The 22,973-nt window shown below is 53.0% G+C and overlaps 1 protein-coding gene across 3 annotated transcripts; it reads left to right on the top strand.

Moving 5' to 3' along the window:
- Positions 1-251: 251 nt before the first annotated feature.
- Positions 252-13,119, top strand: LOC102938947 (perilipin-3). Of its 3 annotated transcripts, none has more exons than XM_037885713.2 (8): positions 252-393; positions 4,428-4,506; positions 5,193-5,388; positions 7,922-8,004; positions 8,386-8,671; positions 11,464-11,663; positions 11,939-12,067; positions 12,194-13,119. In XM_037885713.2, exons 2-8 carry the CDS (start codon positions 4,438-4,440, stop codon positions 12,623-12,625), a joined length of 1,395 nt encoding a protein of 464 aa, XP_037741641.1. In that variant the 5' UTR covers positions 252-393; positions 4,428-4,437; the 3' UTR covers positions 12,626-13,119. The 3 variants fall into 3 exon arrangements, with proteins under 3 accessions (XP_037741641.1, XP_043391622.1, XP_037741642.1); XM_043535687.1 differs by having other exon boundaries at positions 307-393; positions 12,197-13,119; XM_037885714.2 differs by lacking the exon at positions 11,939-12,067 and having other exon boundaries at positions 307-393.
- The last annotated feature ends 9,854 nt before the right edge of the window (positions 13,120-22,973 follow it).

Here is a 22,973-nt window from a genome sequence, read left to right as displayed (position 1 = left end):
CCCGCCCATGCTGCCTTTTCTTCCGGTACTACTCCCCCCCCCCTTTTCTCCTCCAACACCCCCTCCATGTCCCTGGTGTGCTGCTCCCCCCGCCCAACAGAGAGACCCCCCCGTGAGCCAGGCCGGCCAGGGAGCGTGAGTCACACGCCCCACCCCAGCCCCGACTGGCAAGCGCCGCGCAACACACGTGCGCGACCCCACGCCCGCTTCCAGCCCGCAACATTCCAGTCCTCTGCGTTCCGCCCTTTCTGATTGGTCCGGGCGGAGGCCTCCCCTTGGCTGATTGGCTCCCGCTCCCTGCCGTGTAGCCACCAAGTCCCCGCCCCCCGCCTTTTATATCAGCTGAGCCCTCGGGCCACTGGGACGCGATCGGGTCAGAGGCGGAGTCTTGGCGTGAGTGGGGTCCCCGCGGGTCCTGGAGCTGGGGGGCAGCCGCTGGGCCGTGCTGGGGGCTTGGCAGCAAACTTGCAGGGGCGGCTCCCGCTGGGGCGGGGCGGATCTGGCCGCGCTGCCCTTAAGCCAGGGCTGAGGGCGAGCTGGGGCTTCCCCCCGAGGTCTGAGCTAGATGATGTGGGGGGATCCCCCCCCCCGGCCCAGCAGTGGGGCGGCTTTCCGTAGGGGGCCTGGCTCTGGCTAGCTGGAGTGAGGAGCGCTCCGTGTCCGGGAGGGCGTGTGCAGAGACCGCCCGCCTGGCTTGGCGCTGCCCTTCGGGGAACAGCTTCTCTTTCGCGGGGAGGCAGGGCTGGGGGGGGAGGCAATCCCTGTGAAATGGAGCTGGCAGCTGGCCTGTTTAAATGGGGGTCCGGGGCTGTTGCACCCGTGTGTTGCTGGGCTCTGAGAAGCCCCCGTCTCAAACCAAGGGACTTGTGCCAAGTTTCCCTTCAATCCCCGTTGCCCTGCAGAGTCGCCCAAAGCTTCAGCGCCCTTCCGCGGGCATCGGCTAATGCCACCGCTGGGCTGTGGGCCTGGGGAGGAAGTAGCTGGGTGAAGGCTGGAGTGTCTGTCTGCTCTCGCTCCCTTGCTGTGGCAAATGCTTCAATTCAGCTACGTTTTCCTCTTCCTTAACAAGGGGGGGGCTAGAAACCAGGCCCCTTATAACAAGCGGCTTCCCCCTCCTAGGCCACTGAAACTTCAGGATCAAGAGTAACTTTCTTCTCCCCTCTGTGGAGTGGTGGGGAGATAACGAACCCCTTTCACTGGGTTTCCTGGGGACAAGCGCATTGTTGCAAACGTGGCCAGGGAGTGAGCTGCTCCAAACCACCTTTCTGCTGAATCGTTTTAAAAAAAAATAAATAAGAAGCCGGTGGGGCTTTGCTGCCATCCCAACCCCTCTGCTGAAAAGGGCCTTTAACTTTTGGCTTAAACTGGCTGAGCCTGCTTGGCATTCTTAAAGAGAGAGAGCGCCAAAATCTAGTTAACTTTTTTAAGTAGCTGGTGGGGCTGTGCCTGCTTCTGGGGCACCCCCTCCCCCCCACAGCCTGTCCAGTTTTATGGTGTTGCACTTTCCTACTCTTAAATATTTCTATCCCCCCATGTTGGAGGGCCCTACCCAAACAGAAGGGGAAACTGATAGACCCCAAGGGAGACTCTGGTGAAACTGACTAGACCTAAAGCACTGTCAAAGTCACAAAATAAACTGAAACTGGGAGCCAGCTTGTTTCCTCCAACAGTGCCATTCCGACTAGACCTGGGGCTCTCAGACTGGAGGTCATGACCCCTCAGGGGGTCGCAAGGTGATTCTGTGGGGGGGTTGTGAGCGGTCAGCCTCCACCCCAAACCCTGCTTTGCCTCCAGCATTTATAATGTTCACTATAAAAGTTCTTCTTTTAGAAAGGGGGGGTTCGCACTCGTAAGTTTCTACTGGTGATCCCTGTCCCGCAGCTAAAGTTTGAGAACCACTGGATTAGACTCTCAAAAGAGCTGATGGGTTCTAGAAACTTCCAGATACAGTAACATTCAAGTGTAACAATAGGTGAATGGATGGGTGAATGAATCTTTTAAATGAACAGTGTCCCTTTAACAAGTCTGAGTAGCCATGGTATTGTGCCCTGTGCCAGATAGTAGTGGGTCACTGAGACAGTAAGTAGCCATGTGACTTGTAGGAAGAGGAAAGTATGAAGCCAATATGACCAGCTTCACAGGGTGCATTGATCAGCTTGGAGGAAAAGGGTTGGACTTCTGAAGCCAGCAACAGCTAGGGGCATTTCAGAAACTGCTGAGTTCTAGTTGTCCCTAGGGGGGCAGCACATCTGAGTGGGGCAGGTTTGGTTGAGACCACCAATAAATCAGAGCACCGCCTCTTCCTGTTCATGGATGGGGTTGGAAACCTCAAACCGATGTCCGTGCTATGCATGACTAAATGATAGGGAGCAATGGAGGCCATAATGCTCTGTCCTCAACTGAATTTAATGCGGGGGGGGCAGGTTGAAGCCTTGTCACAACCTAAGCACTTCCGAGGGGTGGGGAAGGCTTGTAATGCACGCACAATGGATTGTGATGTTCCATTGCTGAGCAGCTGTTGTGAGCTGCTAACGAAAATGGCTGAGACCTTGGTTGAATGGTGTGTCAGTGCCTCACGCCGGGAAGGGGGATTTGCTTAGGCTCAGGAAGTATCTTGGGGCCACCAGAGGAGTAAGGACAAATCCTGCTTCCATTTATATTTTTCAGGTCGTCTTTATTTAAGATGTAGCCTGGTGTTAGTTCAGCTGTGGCTCAAATGCAGTCACTTGCCTGCTTAAACAAGCAGACTCCTGAGTGGCTCCATAAGGAGAGCAGTGTTGAAGAACAACCACCCTCTCTAGGCAACAGGGTTGCTTGCTTCGGGTCTCGGATGGGAGCCCATCACAGAAGTATCTGAGGGCCTTCTAGAGAAGGGCTGCAGATGCGCCATGAGCAACTTGCTTTGGTGCAAACTAATGAAACCAAAGCCAGAACTTGAAATATCAAAAAGGGGAATAACTCTTCCCAGCTCATGGATCTCCCCCCTCCATAGTCCTGGTGCTCAAATCAGGAACTGTTGTACTCCATTGCTACCTCACTGATGGGGCATCTCCTCCAAATGAGCTATAGAATCATAGAATATCAGGGTTGGAAGGGACCTCAGGAGGTCATCTCATCCAATCCCCTGCTCAAAGCAGGACCAATCCCCAACTAAATCATCCCAGCCAGGGCTTTGTCAAGCCAGGCCTTAAAAACCTCTAAGGATGGAGATTCCACCACCTCCCTAGGTAACCCGTTCCAGTGCTTCACCACCCTCCTAGTGAAATAGTTTTTCCTAATATCCAACCTAGACCTCCCCCACTGCAACTTGAGACCATTACTACTTGTTCTGGCAGCTGCCAACACTGAGACCAGCCGAGCTCCATCCTCTTTGGAACCCCCTTCAGGTAGCTGAAGGCTGCTATCAAATCCCCCCTCGCTCTGCTCTTCTGCAGACTAAACAAGCCCAGTTCCCTCAGCCTCTTCTCCTAAGTTGTATGTGGTTCTCCTGTCAGGGCTTGTTGCTTCCCTAGATGTTTTTATCAAGCTTGTCACATGGGTCACTTGACATGCTGCTCCCAAGCCATGTTTGTTCTAACCCTGCTGATGATCCTATTGGGATCTGGGAAGTGGGTGGGCGAAGCCCGTCCACTGCTAAAGGATCCCCCCAGCCAAAGAGGGGGATCCACAGGACCTGGACACCAAATAAATCTGGGGGACAACTAATGAAATAACAGGGACAGGAGTGTGGTCAAAGGGTCAAACGAAGTGAACCAGATGGGGACACCGAGTAGAGAACCCCAGACAGTGCCCACTGCTCCTCAAAGGTGTCAAGGGAGTCAGTGGACGCCACCCAGAGGAACTCTGCCCAGATACATGAACGGACGGAGGATCGGAAATAGGTCCCACAGTCACAGGAAACTCCATCGGCCAACCTCCTCACTCTGGTTTTATAGATGGCCATTTTAGCTAGGGCCAGGAGGAGGTTGACCAGGAGGTCCTATGACTTTGTGGGGCCACAGATAGGGAGTGCATAAATAAGAAGGTGAGGGGGGAAAAGTGCATCTGAGCCAGAACCAACTGCCCAGCTGTAGCTGGGTTTTAACTCTGATATTCAGCTGTGGAGATGGGCCTGACTAGGTAGCAGGTCTCCTGTTCCCTTAGTGCTGTGTGTAACGTGCAAACGAAACACCTGCAAGTCGTCCCCTCCTTGTAGCAGCTTCTGGGGAAGCCTGGGCAACCAATGCAAACATTGCTGTGCAACTGGCCAGGAGGACCAGCTAAAGCCACTGCATCGGGTGGGAGGAGGCAGCGCTGAGCCAGGCTGCTGAGCATGGTCACTATTAAGTTATGCACTGGGACTGCAGAAGACAAAGGTTCACAGAGGTGGTGGTTTGTTTGATATAGCAGTTACAGTTCTATGTAGCAACAATGTTTTCATCCTCCAGTTGCCTTATCATGTCTTCTGAGGAAAATGCTGCAACCCACACTTCCCCTCAGAGCGAGGAGCCGGAGCAGCACCAGTGGGTAGGTACGCCCAGCGGGTAGGTACGCCCCGATGATCGCAGGGAGCGGCCCTGTGCTTGCAGAACTCTTGGTATATCCCTGGCATGCTCAGACCCACCTCTTGCTAACCAGGCTAGCAATGATATTGGTCCCCTTGCTGGGGGGGTGATCAAGACTGAATCCCCTGTATCCATGCAATGGGGCGGAGGAGTGTGGGGGAGAACCAGAACTGACTGACAAAGGCACCTGGCTGTCCCCTAGCCATCAAGCAACCTAGAGACCATTGCTAGGGTGGCAAGATCAGATCTGATGCTACTGTACTTGCTAATATAATCTGGGTTAATTTGGAGTCAGCGTGGGGCTGTGTCCTGCACCTAGTCTCTTCAGTCAAGACCTCTAAGCGAAACCTCAGCTGCTTTACTCCAGGCCTTTGCTCAGGAGACCTGTGATCTTCAGGTGTCCTCAGCACCCACAGAAGTCAATGGGAGGTCCAGGAGCTTGGCAGTCTTGGAAAATCAGGCCATGCTCTAGGGCTGAAGATGTCACTGGTGCCTAGAGCATAGAAGTGCCTACAGGGCTACTCCCGCTCATGGTGCTGCTAGGAGGTCTAGCCCCCCTTAGTCCTAAGAATTTGGCATCGGGGAAGCCATGGTGCCAGCCCCTCCAACTGGCTGTTGCTACCTTTTTTTCCTTTTGTCCTCTACTAGAATGTCGTGAGCAGGGTGGCCAACCTGCCCTTGGTCAGCTCCACCTATGACATGGTTTCCACGGCCTACACCTCCACCAAAGAGAATCACCCGTACATCAAATCCGTCTGCGACGTGGCGGAGAAAGGCGTGAAGACCATCACCGCCGTGGCTGTCGGCGGCGCCCAGCCAATCCTGGCCAAACTGGAGCCACAGAGTGCGTGAGCCGTGAGATGGCAGCATGGGGATGGGTCAGGCTGTGGGACCCGGGGAAGCTGGAGTAGCTAGTGAACTGCAACTGGGTGGGAGCGTCCTGCTGGTTCATGGGTCTGGTAGCTGAGGGAGTGTTGGGACGCCTAACCTTTCAGCTGAAATGTCACACCTGTTGTAGAAGGGGCTTATCCACCCTGAACTCCTCTCAGAAGGTCTATTGCAGTCCTGCCAAGCAGGTGAGGTGCCCAGCCTAGCTGTCTCTGTAGCAAGGAGGCCCCTTTACAAAGAAGCCTTAGATCGTGTACAGCGTGACCCATGTGACAGCTATGCATCTTGACCCCAGAGATCTGAAGCACTTCATTACAAGTCACTAGGCTGTAGCTGCCTGTCTAACGGTGGAACGCACGGCTGGTGCTGCTGTTGAGTCAAATACCCTGGCATACAGCCAGTGCCCTTTGTCAAGGGTAACCTGAGTTTAAAAACAGCCTTGTTGCGGCCTCCTTTACTAATTACGGGGGTGTGGCGCAGAGGTGGCCCAGAACCGACTGGCCAGTGTGGCAACCAGAAACTAGCAAAGCTTTTCAGTGGTTCCTGAAGTCAAGCTGAGCTGGCCAGGTGCAGGGTTTCTTAGCGAATGGCCTTGCAAAGATCCAAGGCTCTGGAAGGAGTAAAAGCATCCCAAAGCCAGAGCACATACCCTCCCCCTGCACCATGTTCATAGCAGTATTAAAATCTCTGACCTTGAGTAGCTCTGGCAGCCTGCACATGTGGCCTTTAGCCGAGATCTTGCAAAGAGAGCTGGTATTGATGCTAGCTCTGAGCAATCTTGGGGTGGTGGGGGAGGGAATTGGTTTCACCTTGAAGCCAAGGAAGGCTTTGTTCCCCCAGGGGAGGGAGTTGCTGGAGCCCCTTAGAGGAGATGGAACAGGACCCTGGGAGTCCGTCCTGGGTTTGTTCGTTCCGAGCTTGGCCTGACATGCTGTGTATCGGAGCATGTCGTTCAACTCTTGCCTAACTCCCTGGGGCATTGTTTGGCTAGATGGGGGAAGGCTTGACTTCCTTCAGTGGAAGCCTAAGTAACTGAAAGGGGGCCGTTGATAACCCACACTCACTTGCTGGGGGTGGGGGTGTCCCTCTTCCTCTTCTAGCTACAGAGGAGAGGGCTGGACTTACTGGCTATCGCTTAAATGCTGCTCTGGCAGAGTCACTGTGAAACGTTCCCCCTGGCTGGGTTTCTGCTTTCAAACTGTATCCAATGTAACTAATCCAGTGTGCCGGGACTCCAGCCAACTCAAGAGACTGGGCTGTGCTGAGCGGCCTTTAGCAAACTAACTCCTCAGTTAAATACGCGAAGAGATTAAGACTGGGACTTTTCAGCTTGGAAAAGAAATGACTACGGGGGGGATATGATAGAGGTCTATACAATCATGACTGGTGTGGAAAAAGTAAATAAGTGTTTACTCCATCTCATAACACAAGAACTAGGGGTTACCAAATGACCTTAATAGGCAGCATGTTTAAAACAAACAAAAGGAACTGTTTTTTCACACAATGCACAGTCAACCTGTGGAACTCCTTGCCAGGGGATGTTGTGAAGGCCAAGACTATAACAGGGTTCAAAAAAGAACTAGATAAGTTCACAGAGGTAGGTCCATCAGTGGCTATTCGGCTGGGAATGGGTGACAAGGATGGATCACTTGATTCCCTGCTCTGTTCCTTCCTTCAGAGGCACCTGGCATTGGCTACTGTCAGAAGACCAGATACTGGGCTAGATGGCCCTTTGGTCTGACCCAGTATGGCCATTCTTATGTTCCAAGGCAGCAGTTGTTACTTGGTGATACCATACCAGAGACAGGGGCTCATGGTGCTGATCAGGTCAGCCATAGGCTGGTCCCTCATGTACCAGCTACAACGGCAGCTGCTAATTATCCATGCAGCACACCAGTGTCCAATCCCTACCAGCTTGCTGCTAAGCTCAGCAAAGGGGCTCCATCCCTGCTCTCCTCCAGCAGTAGCTCTTAAGAGCTGCTGCAGACACCCTGACCTCAATAGGGCAGCTGTGGCTGAGGCCATCTCGGTGTGAAGACAGTGGTGTCCCTAGTCCCACATGCTGAATCCTCCTTGGAGAGGACAAAGGAATACTGGTGAGCGAGGGCATGGCAGTGGTGTTGGCTTCCTACCAGAGGCTGATTGCATCTCTTGGCTTTTGGGGTAACTGTCAGGCTTTGGGTAACCTGAGAAATGGAGGGTCCTAATACAGTCCTAATGGCTGCCTCAAGAGTGCAGCTGGCAAGATGTCACCCCTCTACAGAGCTAGAGCTGACCCAGCTCTGATCTCGGGGCCTGTTCCGAGTGGCCATGATCTAGAACTCTTCCCAAACTTGGACTCGCCAGGGCTTTCCTTGGCAGCCCTGCGGCCTCCCCTCCTCAAACCTGGCACTGCTTGGTGGTGCCCCTCGAAATCTGTCTCCTTCAGCAACCTACTCTGCTGCCCCTGGTAGCTGAGGGGACAAAGTAACCAAACTCTCTCTGTCTAGTTGCGACGGTGAATGAGTACGCATGCAAGGGGCTGGATAAACTGGAGGAGAAGCTGCCAATTCTTCAACAGCCAACTGAAAAGGTGAGCACCTCTGCTTGGAGAACTAGGGATGTGAAATAAGGGGTCTCCACTCCCTGGGCAGACCAGTCCAGAGCTATGACAGCAGGGGGATAAGGGGTGGGGGCCAGCCAGGAAAAGGCTTGACTTCTCCTCCCTGGATCTAGGAACTTCTTTGCACAGGCCAGTTGGCTGGGCAGTGAGCTAGCTAATAACCAGCAAAACTCATCCCAGGTGGAGATGAAAGCCTAGTGACTGATACCTCTGTAGGCTCCAGGCTCTTATCTGGGTGAATGGTGCCTATTTATTTGGAGAAGGCAAAGTAGTCCTAAGATTAACCAGTGCTGCCTCACCTCTGCTGGCTTAATACTAACCTTTGCCACTGGACACTTCACTCAATCCTAGGTTGTGGCTGACACCAAGGAGCTGGTGTCTTCTACCGTGACTGGTGCTAGAGAGGCCATCTCCAGCACTGTCAGTGGAGCAAAGGGTGCGGTGACAGGGGTGGTGGACATGGCCAAAGGAGCTGTCCAGGATAGCATGGAGATGACCAGATCAGTGGTGACCAGCAGCGTGAACACAGTCATTGGGTCCAGAGTGGGCCAGATGGTGGTGACCGGAGTGGATGCCATGTTGGGGAAATCAGAAGAGCTGGTGGATCATTACCTCCCCATGACGGATCAAGAACTAGGTCAGTGTATGCTGAATAGAGCTGGCGGAAAACTTCCAGCCTAATGGTTTGACCTAAAATGCAGTTTTGGTCAACCCAAAACTAGCTCTGAACGTAACCGGAGTAATTTTGGCCAGTCACAAAGTGGCTGGAGGGTGTTGGTGGTGCTGCCCCCTGAGCCTGGTGATAGGACACTCGTTTGGTATGTGGGAATCCCAAGTTCAAATCCCCACTCAAACTTTCTTGAGTCACCAAAAAATTTCAGGTTTGGTTTGGCACAGACACTTCAATTGTTCAGAACTGCCAGGAACCCAGCAAAAATCCGTAACTTACCTGCTCTAATGATCAGAAACACAACCCCAGCTGACTCTGTACTCCTAGGATTACCACATGTATTCCTCCTCTAGGAGTAGGTGGCCTTAAGTCTTACGCTGGCTCTGTGGCTGCAGCAGAGAGATGCCAAGAAGGTGCCATAAGCTAAGGTGGCTGTTGGCCTTGTGCTGGTCTAGGTGGGGCCCATTTTGGCAGTCTCGCCTTCAACACCAGCACTCTTCCTGTGACCCTGGGGGAGAGGGCTAGTAAAGGGGCCTGCCTCTTGTGCAGGCCACTAGCCTAGCATGACTTGCTAGGAACAAGGCCATTATCCACACTGTAACCAAAGCTAAGGTCTGACTCTCTGCCCCCGGCATGGAATGATGGACATGTGCCCGGTGGATTTAAAAAAAGAATCAAAATGGATTTCTTTGATTAAAAAGGTTTTTCCTCAAAAAGCAATCTAAAGATACATTATAGCTCAAATATCTCCTCATGGAATAGGGATTTATTAATTAATTCTGTAGATGAGACAATATATTCATGTAATGCTTAAGAAACATTTTGTAAATGAGTTCCAATAGTTCATGGATTAGGGAGCCATCTTCTAGGGTTCTGAGAGCTTCCGTAGAGATTATTTAGGTTAATCTTTCTATCTACCCAGTGGGGCTCAGTCTAGAGGATACCATCAGAGATGCTTAGTTTTGCAGTTCTCAAAACTGTGGATTTGTCTCCAGAGATAACATACTTGTTAACAGCAAAAATGTTCTTAAATGGAGGTGAGAAATAACAGACCTCAACCCTGTTGTCCCTCTGCGAATTTGTATACAGTCAATCCCTTACCTCTCAAGTGCAAAGATTCAAAAAGTTCAATGAATAGAAGACTGTCTGGGTTGGGACTTAATAATTCTGATGCCTGGCTTGGAAGAGAATCCAGTTCCTTGCCACAGAGCTGGATGGGCTTTGAAGCATGAACCAGAGGAATGGAGAACACTTGTCTCCAGTTTTCTGACTCGGATACACATGCTGAGTAAAATGGGGTTGCTTCAAGTGGAATTGCACTGGAGGGCTGTGAAACAGACTTGCTCTTAATAGCAGGAGTCTAAACTCAGCTGAAAAGCAGATCCAAGGGCAGTAGCAAATGCAGCTTTAGTGCAATGCATGGTCCGATTGCTAAAAAGCTATTAAGTGTTGTGCCCGTTGGCACAAACTGTGCCCAACAGGAGCCAGAGCTATGCCCAGCTTGGACCTGAGTGGCAGAACTGCTGTCAAGGAGCCATTTGGAGAGACCTTACTGTGTCACTCCAGGCTTGAGCACACCCTGTGCTCCCAGGGAAACAAAGGGAGCCTGGGGTTGGCAGGAGGCAGGGATTGTAAAGGATACTGGGTCTGTGAAAAGAGCCCTTCTCATTCCACTGTGTTTAGGCCACAAGCTAGTGTGGCCGGTAGGTAACGTCTGTTCAGTGGGATAGAGCCCAGCTGCAGGCCTGGAAGCCTCTACTCGGGCCCTCTCCTCACCATGCAGGAGGGAATCGGGCCTAGCTGAATGCCCATCTTCAAGGTGACTTGCAAAGGGAGTGGGGAGTAGGTGTGTGCTACTTTGTCTGCAAGAGCAGCACCATCAGCTTCAACTCTGACCTTCTGTCACCCAGGCCTAGGGTGGCTTCTGTGTCCCAGCCACTAGATCTGAGCCTGCAACAACTCTTGGCCTCACAGACCTCTGGCTCTTGCAGCTTGGGCGGTAGAGGCTCAGCTTCTAGATCCAGGGGTCCCAGGTCCTGTCCCTCTGCCCCGCGACTCACCTGGGGTGTTGCATGACCCAAAACTGAATGTTGGGTCCTGTCTGCCTCTGCTGGAGGCCTTGGGTGTAGCCTGAGCTTTCTTAGCCTTGAACTGGAAGCGTTGATTCTCGCTGTTTGGGAAGAGATCAGTTAACCTGCCATGCCCAAGGACTAGGGGATACCGTCGGTGAACACAGCTCACCCACACGCTGCTGGCAATCTGTCCTACCTAACAGGTGGAGACCAGAATGGTCAGTGTGGGAACGGCCCTTCTTGGCTGCTTTCAGGTGTCAGTACCACAGAAGTTCTTGATCCCTGTGGCCAATGGATCAGTATTGGCCCAGAGCTTCCTGGTGATGGTGCAGAGCTGGACTGTCAGCTGCTCGGTAGCACTGAAGAGCTGAAAGGGAGCGCACTTACTGTAGCTGCCCAGAGGGATGGGGGTGGGAGGGTGGCCTCCGACTCCTTTCTATCACATGGACCCACTGACAGTCAAATCCACTGCAACCCCGACCCAGGGTCGGTGACTGGGTCCCCTGCAAGTCCCATTTAACTGTCAGAGCTGGAGAGAATGCTGGCCCGAGTCCAGTCAATGACTGGAGGAGCAGCCCCCCTCACTGCTGAAGGCAGAGCAGACCCTGGGCAGAAATCTCCTGCTCTGCTGATGGGACTTTGCCCAGCAGGCTGGTTTGACCCTTCTTCTGCTCTTGTTCTCTCCAGCTAAGCTGGCCACCTCTGTGGAAGGCTTCGAGATGGCGTCCGTGGAGCAGCAGAGGCAACAGCGGAGTTACTTTGTGCGCCTGGGGTCCCTGTCCACCAAGCTCCGCCACCGAGCCTACCAGCACTCCCTGGGCAAGCTGAGGAATGCCCAGCGGAGCACCCAAGAGGCTCTGTCCCAGCTCCACCAAACCATAGAACTGGTAGGAATGCAGATCTCCCCACGCCACCTCCCAGGTCGCTTTGTCCTGGAGCTTAAGGCAAATCCTAATGGGTTCGTACTTCTCGGGTCACAATCCACGGCCCATGCACAGGTGACCGAGGACTGCCCTCGGCTGGTGTAGGTCAGCACAGTGCCTCTGACTTCAGGAGAGCTAGTGACCTCTTCCAGCCGAGGATCAGGCCTGGGGACTCCTCCTTTGCTGCTGACCACAAATATATTGACTTTGGGGTCTCTGTTCCCTCTGTCCCTTGCCAGATTGAATGTGTCAAGCAGGGTGTGGACCAGAAGCTCCAGGGTGGCCAGGAGAAACTGCACCAGATGTGGCTGCAGTGGAGCAGGAGGCAGTCTGAGGGGAAAGAGGACTCTGATGCTGTGGAGCCAGAGGTATCTTGCCATGGAGGGAGGCAGGGGGGAGGAGTCCTGGGCTACTGCAAAGTGACCTGTTAGATGGGGTGAGCGTCACATGCCCTGGGAAGCAGCTTCCCTTCATGGGTGTACTTGCTTCCCTAGCAGGTGGAATCTCAGACACTGGTCATGTTCCGTGGCATCACCCAACAGCTGCAAACCACCTGCCTGAACCTAATGTCCAATGTCCAAGGCCTCCCCACCAGCATCCAGGACAAGGTGCAGGAGCTCCGTCACAATGTCGAAGAACTCCAGGCCTCCTTCTCCGCTGCCCATTCCTTCCAAGACCTGTCCAGCGCCATCCTGACCCAGAGCCAGGAGAGGGTGGCCAAGGCCCGGCAGTCTATGGACGAGCTGCTGGACTATGTGGTGCAGAATGCTCCCCTGCCTTGGCTTGTGGGACCTTTTGCTCCCAGGCTGGTAGAGCTACCAGCCAGTCCAACTGCTGGAAAGGATGGGGAGGAGGCCCAGCAAGGTGAAAATGAGAAGGTGGACAGCACCACTCAGCAAGCCTCTGTGCCAAAGGAGGACGCTTAGAAGGCTCCAGATACCTGCAGTTGGCTTCTTGTGAGGGGAAAACTTGTATGCAATTCACTTGTGTGGACATGGGAGAGCTTGCGTGTGTTGACGAGAGGGTGGGGGTGGGACTAATGTAAACTCCGTGGTCACCTGCATCTGGGGAAAGGGGCAGGGGTGTTTAATGTAGATAAGCTGGCTGTGCCTGGAGCTCCCTGTTGGCCTCACTTCTGAGACTCTGCTCTCTTCCTTGCCAATCTTTTTGTGCCTTTTCTAGCTCCTCTGGGTGGCTCCTTACACAGGTGAACCCAAGCCCATGGCAGAAGCATCGCCTCAAAGCAAAACCAGGGTGTCTCAATGGGAACTCTATCTGGAGGCTGTAAAGTGCCCTTAACGAGGTGCTCGCTCAGAACAGAGCAGGGAGATTTTTCCCTTCTGTAAGTGCCACTAACAGTTTGTATCTTGTAGAATGTTTTTTGTTTCCCTCCCCCACAATAAAATTTTATTAGCATTCATCTGATGGTCTGGTGTCTCTGTAAGCACCTTCACTCCTCTTCTCACCAGCATTCACTAGAGAGGTGGCCACCCACACAATCCCTACAATTTGTGTTTTAAAATCTCCTGCCTTAAACCCAACTCCTGCCTTTTCAGGGTCCAACCCATGACTCTTTAAATGACAAGGGTTGGTGACGCAGGACTTCTCCTATCCACCAGGAGAGGAGCCTAAGCCACTCCCAAGGCAATAGCTCTCCTCCCTCAAATCCTACTTGTAATTGTGCCTCCTAGTGGGAGCTTTGACTCTGCCCAGCATTCCTAGGGGCCATAGCCCAGGACCCCACTGTGCTAGGCTAGATGGTCCCCGCCCAAAGAGCAGCAGGTCTCCTTGAGGAATCCCATTACAAGCCTCCAAACTACACCATAGCCACAAAGAGCAGTCCCGCCCTCCTGCCAGTACCTAAACTGCTCTAGCTGTTCTCTTATCTGCCTCCATAGCCTCAATCTTTCTCCCAAAGGCCAGAAACTTCACTTCCTGTTGAGCTTGTGTAGTGGCCTCCTTAACACTGCCTCTGGCCCAGGTCTCCCCTTAACCCTGCATTCAGGACTTCTATAGCAAACACTGACATTCAAGTAACTCTGCCCCTCCGTCTCTCCTCAGGCAGAGGTACCGTGGCCACCTTCAGCCCCTCAGATTCCATCCTGGCTTTCAAGCCCTCTCCTAGGGCTTGCTCGAAGTCCCTTACTGCAGTCTCTGGCCAGTGCTCAACTTGAACTCGCCACGTGGGATTAGGTAGCACAAGCAAACGAAGGATCTGAATGCCTACTGTGTAAAACTGCCAGCAAGGGCACCGTGATCTTCAGGGGCTGTGGCTCTTCGTTTTTGGGGTCAAAAACTCAGAGTAGGGTTTTTAATTTCCTGTTTTTGGGGCAGGTTGGGTAGAAGTATGAGTTGCTGTCTTTACAGGGGGAAATGTCATTTGAAGGCTGTGTGGCATTATCTAGACTGGATTCACCTGTTCACTCCCATCTTTCTCCCCCTCTAATTACTGTGTAATACTTATTTGTTGCTGTTTCGATACTCCAGCTTGTCATCTCTTGTGCTGTGGCTTTCTGCAGTAGCCCCCTAAGGCAAGCTGGAACCAGAGGTGATGTGACAAGACAGTCTTCACAGCCCCAGTTCATGGTCAGATACTGCGGTCGTCTCCTCTCCCATAGCCGCAGTTCCTTGGCAGGGATCACCACAGTGTGCGTATCTGGATCCTAATGGAGTTGGCAGCTCTGGCCTGCAGATATTGTAAGGAGTAAGTTGTGTCTTTCCCATCCTCAGACACGGAGACTCCCTAAACTGTGTTCTCATGCTCTGGCAGGAACCCCCCGCCACTAACTTGACTCACCCCCTCTCCGAGGGGCAGGTGCCTGAGTGGACTGGACTTGCACACAGTCACAGGTTTTCCGGTTGTGACTTTAGGGGAAACATTTTGCACTTCTGAGGCTCAGCTTCCCTAGTTTAATATGGAGATACGACTTCACTTGTGCCCTGAGCTCTGTGACCTGTGCTGAGCATCCCCCCCGCCTTGCTGGGGGGGCTGGCTTCTCCAAGCGAGGTGGTTTCAGTGCGCTCCACATTGTTTCCATGGCTCAAAGGCAGAGGGAGCCACATGCTAAGATTATTTTTAATGTGGTATTTTTTTGTTTTGTTTTTTGTGTTCTCTGTAGCAAGCGTTTCCTGCTTGGCCTTTTAAGCAGCTCTGTAGGGTTTTTTATTCTCCCCACTACCCCTTGCCACACAGCTCAGCATACGTGATATGTGCAAACAACCCTCAAATGCAGGGGAAGCAGGCAGGTCTGTCTCACGTTCTCAGAAAAAAACATGTCTAATGTCAGGGCACACCCCAGCCACCAAGACTTTGCACATCTCTTTCCACCTTCCCGTTGCCCCTCCCATGCTTCCGTCCCCAACTGATACCAGATCATAGGGTGTGTCCTATGGGCATTAGACTTGTACTCTGATGCAAACCTTTATCTGTGACCCTCATCTGTGCATGTCAGCACAGCTGGCTGCCACCTTCTATACGTCTGGGACACTCGCTGGCTTTAACCCCCCTGAGAGGCTGGGTACGGCTTTTGCGTTAGAGGGGAGAGGGCGTGACAGGCTCTGTCCCACCACTAGTTATGAGGCAGCGGAAGAACCGTGATGGTGGGGTTCCTGGCAGCTATTTCTGGCTCTGGGTTCGAGTTAGGCTGACCCATGCTGGGTTAGTCACTGAAAGGCAGCGTGCAGGGGCTAAGATGGGGATTCATCACATTAGAGACCCAGGGTCTGGGCCTGCAGACACCTTGCTGTCCTGGAGCCATGCTGTACCCCCAGTTTTGGGACAGTCACTTAAAGGAACCCCCTTTAGTGTGCCAGACCCCTAGGGGGTATATGTGTGTGTCTCTCTTTCCCCCTCTATTTGGGCTCTGGCTATCCCTCAGTCTACTCCAGGTGAGAGCCCCCACTCCTTCCAGCAGCCAACGCTTAACCTCACACCTGCCAGGCCTTTGGTCTTGAGCTGGGGGATGTTGCCCAGCTTCCCTATGGGGAAATCAGTCTCCCTCTGGGGACATCGGCTGCTAGGTGTCACAGTCCTGGTGATGGGATTTGCCGTTGTCTTTTGAGATGGGGGGTCAGCCTCGGCCAATCCTTGTTTAATGACCCATACAAGCTCAGACAGCCCGGCGATGCTCGTACCTACTTCTCTTAGGGCTTGTCTGCGCTTACATTTTATAGCGCTCTAACTTGCTGGCTCCGGGGTGTGAAAAATCACCCCCCGCCCCCCAAGCACACAGAGTCTGAGCGCTTTAAAGCGCCAGTGTAGACAGGCTCCCAGCCCTCGGAGCTAATCCCCTCGTGGGGGTGGATTACCAGGAGTGCTGGGAGAGCTCTCTCCCAGCACTCGCACGCGACCACACTTGCACTTCAAAACGCTGCTGTGGGAGCATTCCCGTGACAGCACTTTGAAGTTTCCAGTGTAGCCATGCCCTTAGCCTGCCCAGAGCGTAAACTGTCCCTTTCCACCCACTGGGTAACACTGCAGCATATAGGGGAAACTGAGGCACATATCAGCATCATAAAAATATTACAGAAAATTCCCACTTCATCACACTTGCGTAAGCTAAAAAGGGCTGCTCAGCAGCTCTTCCCTGACTGTTTTCTAGGTTAGATTCATGGTCTTTGTCACAGTTCAGGGCAATTTCACCTGTATTCCCCTTCCGTGGTCTAGCAAGGGCACCCACTTCTGGGCTCCCAGCTGTCACCGCTCTTGGGCGGAGACCCATGTGTGTCTCCCTCCCAACCAGGGTTTTTTTTCCAGGCTGCACAGTTTCCCTACCTCCACTGTGAGTGCCCCAGCAAGCCAGACTGCCTGAGCAGGCCTGTTTCTGTGCTTTGCTTTCTCCTCCGAGGCTACAATGAGGGTGATCACCCCCGGACCAGAGTTACCCCCAGCCCTTGCTAAGCAAGCACATGTATTCTCATGGTGAAACGTTCCAGAGAAAACCTATTAAACATCAAAACTCCACACATGTTCCCATAGATCGCCCGGCCCCTCCATCTTCATCATCACATTAAAATTCAGTAGGCTCAGTTTGGCGCTCAGTTTGGCACACGTTTTCTGTTCTGTCTGGAGATGTGAAGAAATGCTGTACAGACAAACCCTCTTGGTGGTCTGTCTGATATTCCAGGAATCGGCAGGCAAGGAGTGGCCAAGCAACAGGGCCCAGAGTGTTGCACATTTCTTGCAAAATGGGGACAAAGAAAAAGGGAGACAAGCCAGCAGAAAACCTTGCTAAGAGGGGTGATTTAAAAATGGGATTGTTCTCTCTGTACTCACCTAGCACTTTTCATCAGTAGATCTCAGAGCGCTTGACAAAGGTGCTCGGCATCATTATCCCCGTTTTACAGATAGGGAAACCGAGGCACAGAGCAGGGGAGGGACTTGCCTAAGGTCACCCAAGCAGCAGAGTTAGGATGAGAACTCAAGTCCCAGTCTGGTGCTGTAGCCACTGGGCCACACTGCCTCTGTACCGCTTTATCAAAGCACCATGAACCACTGACAGTGCTCAGAAGGCATGTATGCTTGGGGTGATTTGGCTTTTTGCCATTTCCATGAGATTTTTTTGCAAACTAAAGGTTTTAAGCACCTGTAAAAACTGAGCTTGTTAACAGTGAATATTCTTCTACCACCCAGACAGCGACTGGTTAACCAGCCCAAACACTGTGAGTTACGGCCTCTCCGATCCGGCGGGGACGTGCTCGCTATTGAGCAGCGCACATCAACAGTGGTCGCCCAATGCCGCACGCACCTGGGAGAATGGAGAGGAGCATCCAAGGGCTGTCAGAGCCCTTTCTTCTCCCCAGAGCTAGGGTGGGCCTTAGCAACACAATCAGAATAATGGGTAATAATAGCCCAGTTGTACTTCTGCTCCAAACACAGTCCCCACCCAACCGGCGCTTGACAGCATGATCAGCTCGCTGCCTAAAGCAGCGTTCCAGTGACTCAGGATTGAAAGCAGCCACAGAACGAGGAAGATCCTTTCAGGCCCTAAAAGCAAGGGTCCTATCTTCTGAACTAGGGGCCAGGGAATTGTTCTGATCAGTCACAGAAACCAATAGAATCACTGTCGATTTGTCATCTGGGATGAGTGTTCGGAGCTGCACGGGCATCACTTTAGTACTGGGGAATTAACCCTTCTTTAGCTAGCACAGAATTTATCTCCCCCCGCATGCTCGCTGGAGTTCCAAGCTTGGCAGTGCTGTCACTGCTCCTGGCAAGGGTTGCAGGCTCAGTCAAGGGCTCTAGCTAGAGGCCAGCTAGATTCCTCTTTAGCGTTACAGCCCAGTGAAGGTGCTGCAGCCGGCATCATTTTTACAAGCGGCATCTCCACAACTGCGGTTCCCATTTCTATCGCCTGCCGTCATTTCCACTAGCTAGAATATCCACTTAGACCCAGATCATCCAAGGTACTTTGGCACCTAGCTCCCATTGATTTCAATACCTCGGAACCTATGAAGCTCTGGACTTCGCTGTCCTAAACTGCCTTATGGTGTTGCTGCGAGCTGTTAAACAGCTGCCATGTTCCACCTCAGAGATGGCTGCATTGCATTAGTGGTGGAGATGAATCTTTGTAAAGCGACTTAGGGTGAAAGGTGCTGTAGAAGTGATACATGTTTTACTTTCATTCTCCTCGTGGAAAATACTCCAAGTTCTGCTGATGCCGTAGCAGAGGAGGGGAAACTTCAAGGAAGAGGCTATCGGGCTTTCCTAGGCCTGTTGGACTGTGAACGAGGCCTCTGGCACTGAACTTTACCCAACCCTTTATCTGCCCCATCACGGGGTGAATGCATTGGGGTGTGCAACTTTTTCTAAACTTTCTCCGTCTGTTGCATTACATCAGCCTCAGTCCCAGCTTGTGATACGAATGTAGGTTGAGGAAGTGCAGGGAATTTCATGGGCGTGTAGGGCTGGAAGGGACCTCGAGAGGTCTTCTAGTCCAGCCCCCTGCACTGAAGCAGGACCAAGTAAACCAAGACCATCCCTGTCAGGGGTTTGTCCAACCTGTTCTTAAAAATCCCCAGTGACGGGTGTGATGGGTTTGGTCACTGAGATCCCCTTGGGACTGTCTCCTGATGTGCTGAAATTACCTCTGAGCCCATTTTCCCTGCCAGCCTGGGACTTCCAGAACCCTGCCTTGTTCAGCCAGACATGCTAGCCTGCTGCAACACAGACCCAGAGTCTGAACCACGTCCCCAAAGCTGCAGGCTTTAACAGAAAATCACTCAGCAGGTTACCTATCTCCAGCACCCAGACGCCCAGTTCCCAATGGGATCCGAACTCCAAATAAATCCATTTTACTCTCTATAAAGCTTATACAGAATAAACTCATGAATTGTCTGCCCTCTATGACACTGATAGAGAGATATGCACAGCTGTTTGCTCCCCCAGGTATTAATCACTTACTCTGGGTTTATTAATAAACAAAAATGATTTTATTAAGTATAAAAAGTAGGATTTAAGTGGTTTCAAGTAATAACAGACAGAACAAAGTAAGTCACCAAGCAAAATAAAACAAAACATGCAAGTCTAAGCCGAATACATTAAGAAACTGATTACAGGTAATATTTCACCCTCAGAGAGGTTCCAGTAGGCTTCTTTCACAGACTAGACTCCCTCCTACTCTGGGCCCAATCCTTTCCCCTTGAAAAAGTCCTTGTTAGTTCCAGCAGACATCTTAGGTGGTAAACAGGGGTATTCTCATGACTGGAACCCTCTTTGTTTTGCACCACCCCCTTTTATAGCTTTGGCACAAGGTGGGAATCTTTTGTCTGTGCTTGGCCCCCACCCCTCCTTCTAAATGGAAAAGTACAAGATTTAAGATGGATTTCAGTATCAGGTGACATGGTCACATGTCCCTGTGAGACCTCATTCTTCAGTACCCACGGGCTGGCCCACGCATACACAGGAAGGCTTGCAGGTAAATAAACCATTTACAACCAATTGTCCTAGTCAATGGGAGCCATCAAGATTCTAAACCACCATTAATGGCCCACACTTTGCATAATTACAGTAGGACCTCCGAGTTATACTTCATATGCCTAGTTTCCGATACAAGAATGATACATTCATACAAATAGGATGACCACACTCTGTAGATTATAAGCTTTGTAATGATACCTTACAAGAGACCTTTTGCAGAAAGCATATTCCAGTTACATTATATTCACATTCATAAGCATATTTTTATAAAGCGTACGGAGTGCAGCATCACAACAAGGATTCCACAACCTCCCTTGGCATCCTATTCCAGTGTAGGTAGAAAGTTTTTCCTAACATCTAACCTAAGTCTCCCTTGCTGCAGATTAAGCCCATTACTTCTTGTCCTACCTTCACTGAACATGGACAACAACTGATCCCCATTCTCTTTATAACAGCCCTTAACATATGTGCAGACTGTTATCAGGTCCCCCTTCAGTCTTTTTGTCTCAAGACTAAACATGGCCAGTTTTTTTAATCTTTCCTCATGGGGCAGCTTTTCTGACTCTTCTCCTTTTGGTTGATCTCCTGTGGACTCACTCCAGTTTATCCACATCTTTGCAGATTTAGCCCTAGCTCCTTCAGAGCCAGGTGCAGTGGTTAAAGCCCCTGGCTACACTCCTAAAGGTTGTGGATTTGAGTTTGGCTTGATCTCCCCACCTCTAGTTCACCCAGCTGCAAAATGGGTGCCTGATCCATTGGGTTAGGGCAGGTGGGCAAAGGTGGTTGGATGTGACCTCTCCAGTGTCCCACTGGCTGCAAAACGGGCATCAGCCCAATGAACCATTGGCTCAGGGGAACTTTGATTTTCTGAGCGAAGTCCCCTGTGTGCAGCTTTGGAGATAAGCTAAACCTAATGCACTCCCCGAGGGCAGGGAAGGAGAGCAACAGGCAGCTAAATCAGGAAGTGGGGCAGTGGGTCTTGCTGTGACTTGCCCTTTGGCACCTAATTTAGTATCTCCCTTCCCTGGGAGCTCAGCACACCCGTGTCCATAGGAGCCAGTCTAGTCCCCACTAGCAGGGAAGTGACTGATCAGATTAACATTTAGCCGGTTTCCCATAAGAGAATGGGGATGCATCTTCAGTCCAGGCCTGACGTCACAGCTCAGGACAACAGGGGTCAAGGCTCAATGCAGCTTTCCAAACCCAGACCTGATGCTGCTGCCTAACCGGTGGAGTGGCAATTATAATAATAAGCCCGACCTCTGAGAACGCTTTTCCTCCGCAGATCGCCAACCAGGGAGGTCAGTATCATTATTCCCATTTTACAGATGGGGAAATTGAGGCACTGAGCAGGGAACTGACTTGCCCCAGGTGACCCAGCAGGCCTGCGGCACAGCCAGGAAGGTCTCCTGAGTTCCAGCCCAGTGCCCTCTCCACTAGGCCATAAGAGAGGAGATTCTTTACTGCCAGAGTTGCTGGAAGGATGGCTTTGTCTAAATAGCCGGCTGGCATCAGAGAACTGTCTCAGCTCAGCTCACTCTTTAAATGGATTCCGAGTCACTCCGCAGCCAGAGAGAACCCCTGGGCCCTGGGTTAATTCGGCCCTGCCCCCTCAAGCTTTGAACTCTTCACCAGCTCGCACTCCGCCAGCACCCTGGGCCTGAGGCTCACAGCCCGATCTGCAGAGGGGCCGAGCGCCCCAGCGTTATCATTAGCAGTCCAAGGTGCTCGGTCCCTCTGCAGATCGGGCCCTTCGAACGGCGGAGGGGGAATGATGCAGTCACAAAACGCTCCCCGAACGGCTAATTCAGGGGCTTGACTGCAGGAACCAAGGAACTTCCATCGGCTTCAGTGGGAGCCACTCTGATCCCCAGCAGTTTTACTTTCGTGTCTGCTCTGATTCTGCCTCCGCTCCCCTTAAAGGGGGCGACACGGCAGGAGGCCGATACGTGGCCTGTCACTGTGACAGGCATTAACAGCAGCATGCGACCCGTTGCTCTGAATGCCCGCAGCTGGCTCAGCCCAGCCCCAGGCCCACCCTCCCTGCATTCTGGAGGCGCACGCAGCAAGTGACCCCCTCAGCACAGAGCCCTCCCTGCGAGCCAGAGGACCCTTCCCTGTCAAGAGACCCCCCACCCGAAGCTGCCAGGCTCTGGAGCCAAACCGGGGGCCCGCTCCCGGCTGCAGCCGGTGGATGTCGCATCTCGCTGCATGACCATCAGCGACGCCGGCACCCGTCAGCCCTCACGCTCAGAGCTCGGTGCTTGCGAGCGCGCCTCTCCCAGGGCCGTGGGCTCACACATTTCTGAACCAGAAAGCCCCGGCCAGGGGGGTGGGGGTGGGGGGCATGAAAGGGATCAATGCAGCTGAGCCGCTGAGCGAAGAACTGGGGCGCTCGCAGAGGCTGTGCTGTTGTATTAATGGAACCTACGGTAGGGATCAGCCCGCACCAAACTGCCCCCCGCGCCCCCCCCCGGCTCACACGGCAGCCGTGGCCCATCCCAAATGACTGGGCGAGACCCTGGGGCAGGGTCACAGAGGGAGAGCTGGACCTGTGATGAACCCCCACTGCCCCCGGCCCCAGCCTCCAGGAGCAGAGCAGACAGTTTGTCAGCCTCATGGGCACCAGAGTGAAGCTGAGGAAGACCCAGACCCACATAATACCAGCAGCCCGCTTCCCTCCCTCCTCCCAGAGACCCCGGGCAGCACCATTTCCTCCTACACGCCCCCCCACAGGCTCTAGACACCTCCCGCCCCCGCCAGATTCTCCTCCTCCTCCCACCCTACATCCTCCATCTCGCCCCCCCCAAGGCTGTCTCGGCCAGCTCCCCTCCCCTGAATTTTGGTTCCCCCACAGCTCCCCTCCCCAAGGCCGCACACCCAGCAGACCTCCCCCATCTGCCCTCAGTGCCAGGCTGGCGGAGGGGCAGGGGGTTGCGGCTCCAGGCTGCAGCCAGCCCAGCAGGAGACAGAACAGCCCCTGCTGGCCTCAGGTGCCAGCCTAGTCACCCCCCATCCCTGCCCACCAGCCTGGAGCAGCAGTTCTCACCCTGGGGCCCCTAGCCAGGACATGCCCCCTCCTAGTCAGCAACCTGGGAAGGTTTGGCCCCCTAGAAATCTAGGATCTCCCCTAGCTCAGGGATGCTGCTGGCCCAGGAACCAACCAAGGAGTCAGGGGTGCCCCATTCGATAACCTTTTCCATACCAGGGACCGGCTTGCTGCCTTTCTAAACCGTGTCAGGGCGATCTCCGGGACCAGCGCCAGCCCATGGACCGCTCGCTGAGAAACACTGGCCTAGGGAGCCGTCAAAGCGCTAGGCTCTAGTGCAGAGGTGGGCAAACTACGGCCCGTGGGA

The sequence above is a fragment of the Chelonia mydas genome, chromosome 25 (assembly GCF_015237465.2).
Source record: "Chelonia mydas isolate rCheMyd1 chromosome 25, rCheMyd1.pri.v2, whole genome shotgun sequence".
NCBI lineage: Eukaryota > Metazoa > Chordata > Testudines > Cheloniidae > Chelonia > Chelonia mydas.
The sequence above is the reverse complement of the archived record's forward strand: the minus strand, read 5'-3'. Positions and strand labels throughout refer to the sequence as shown.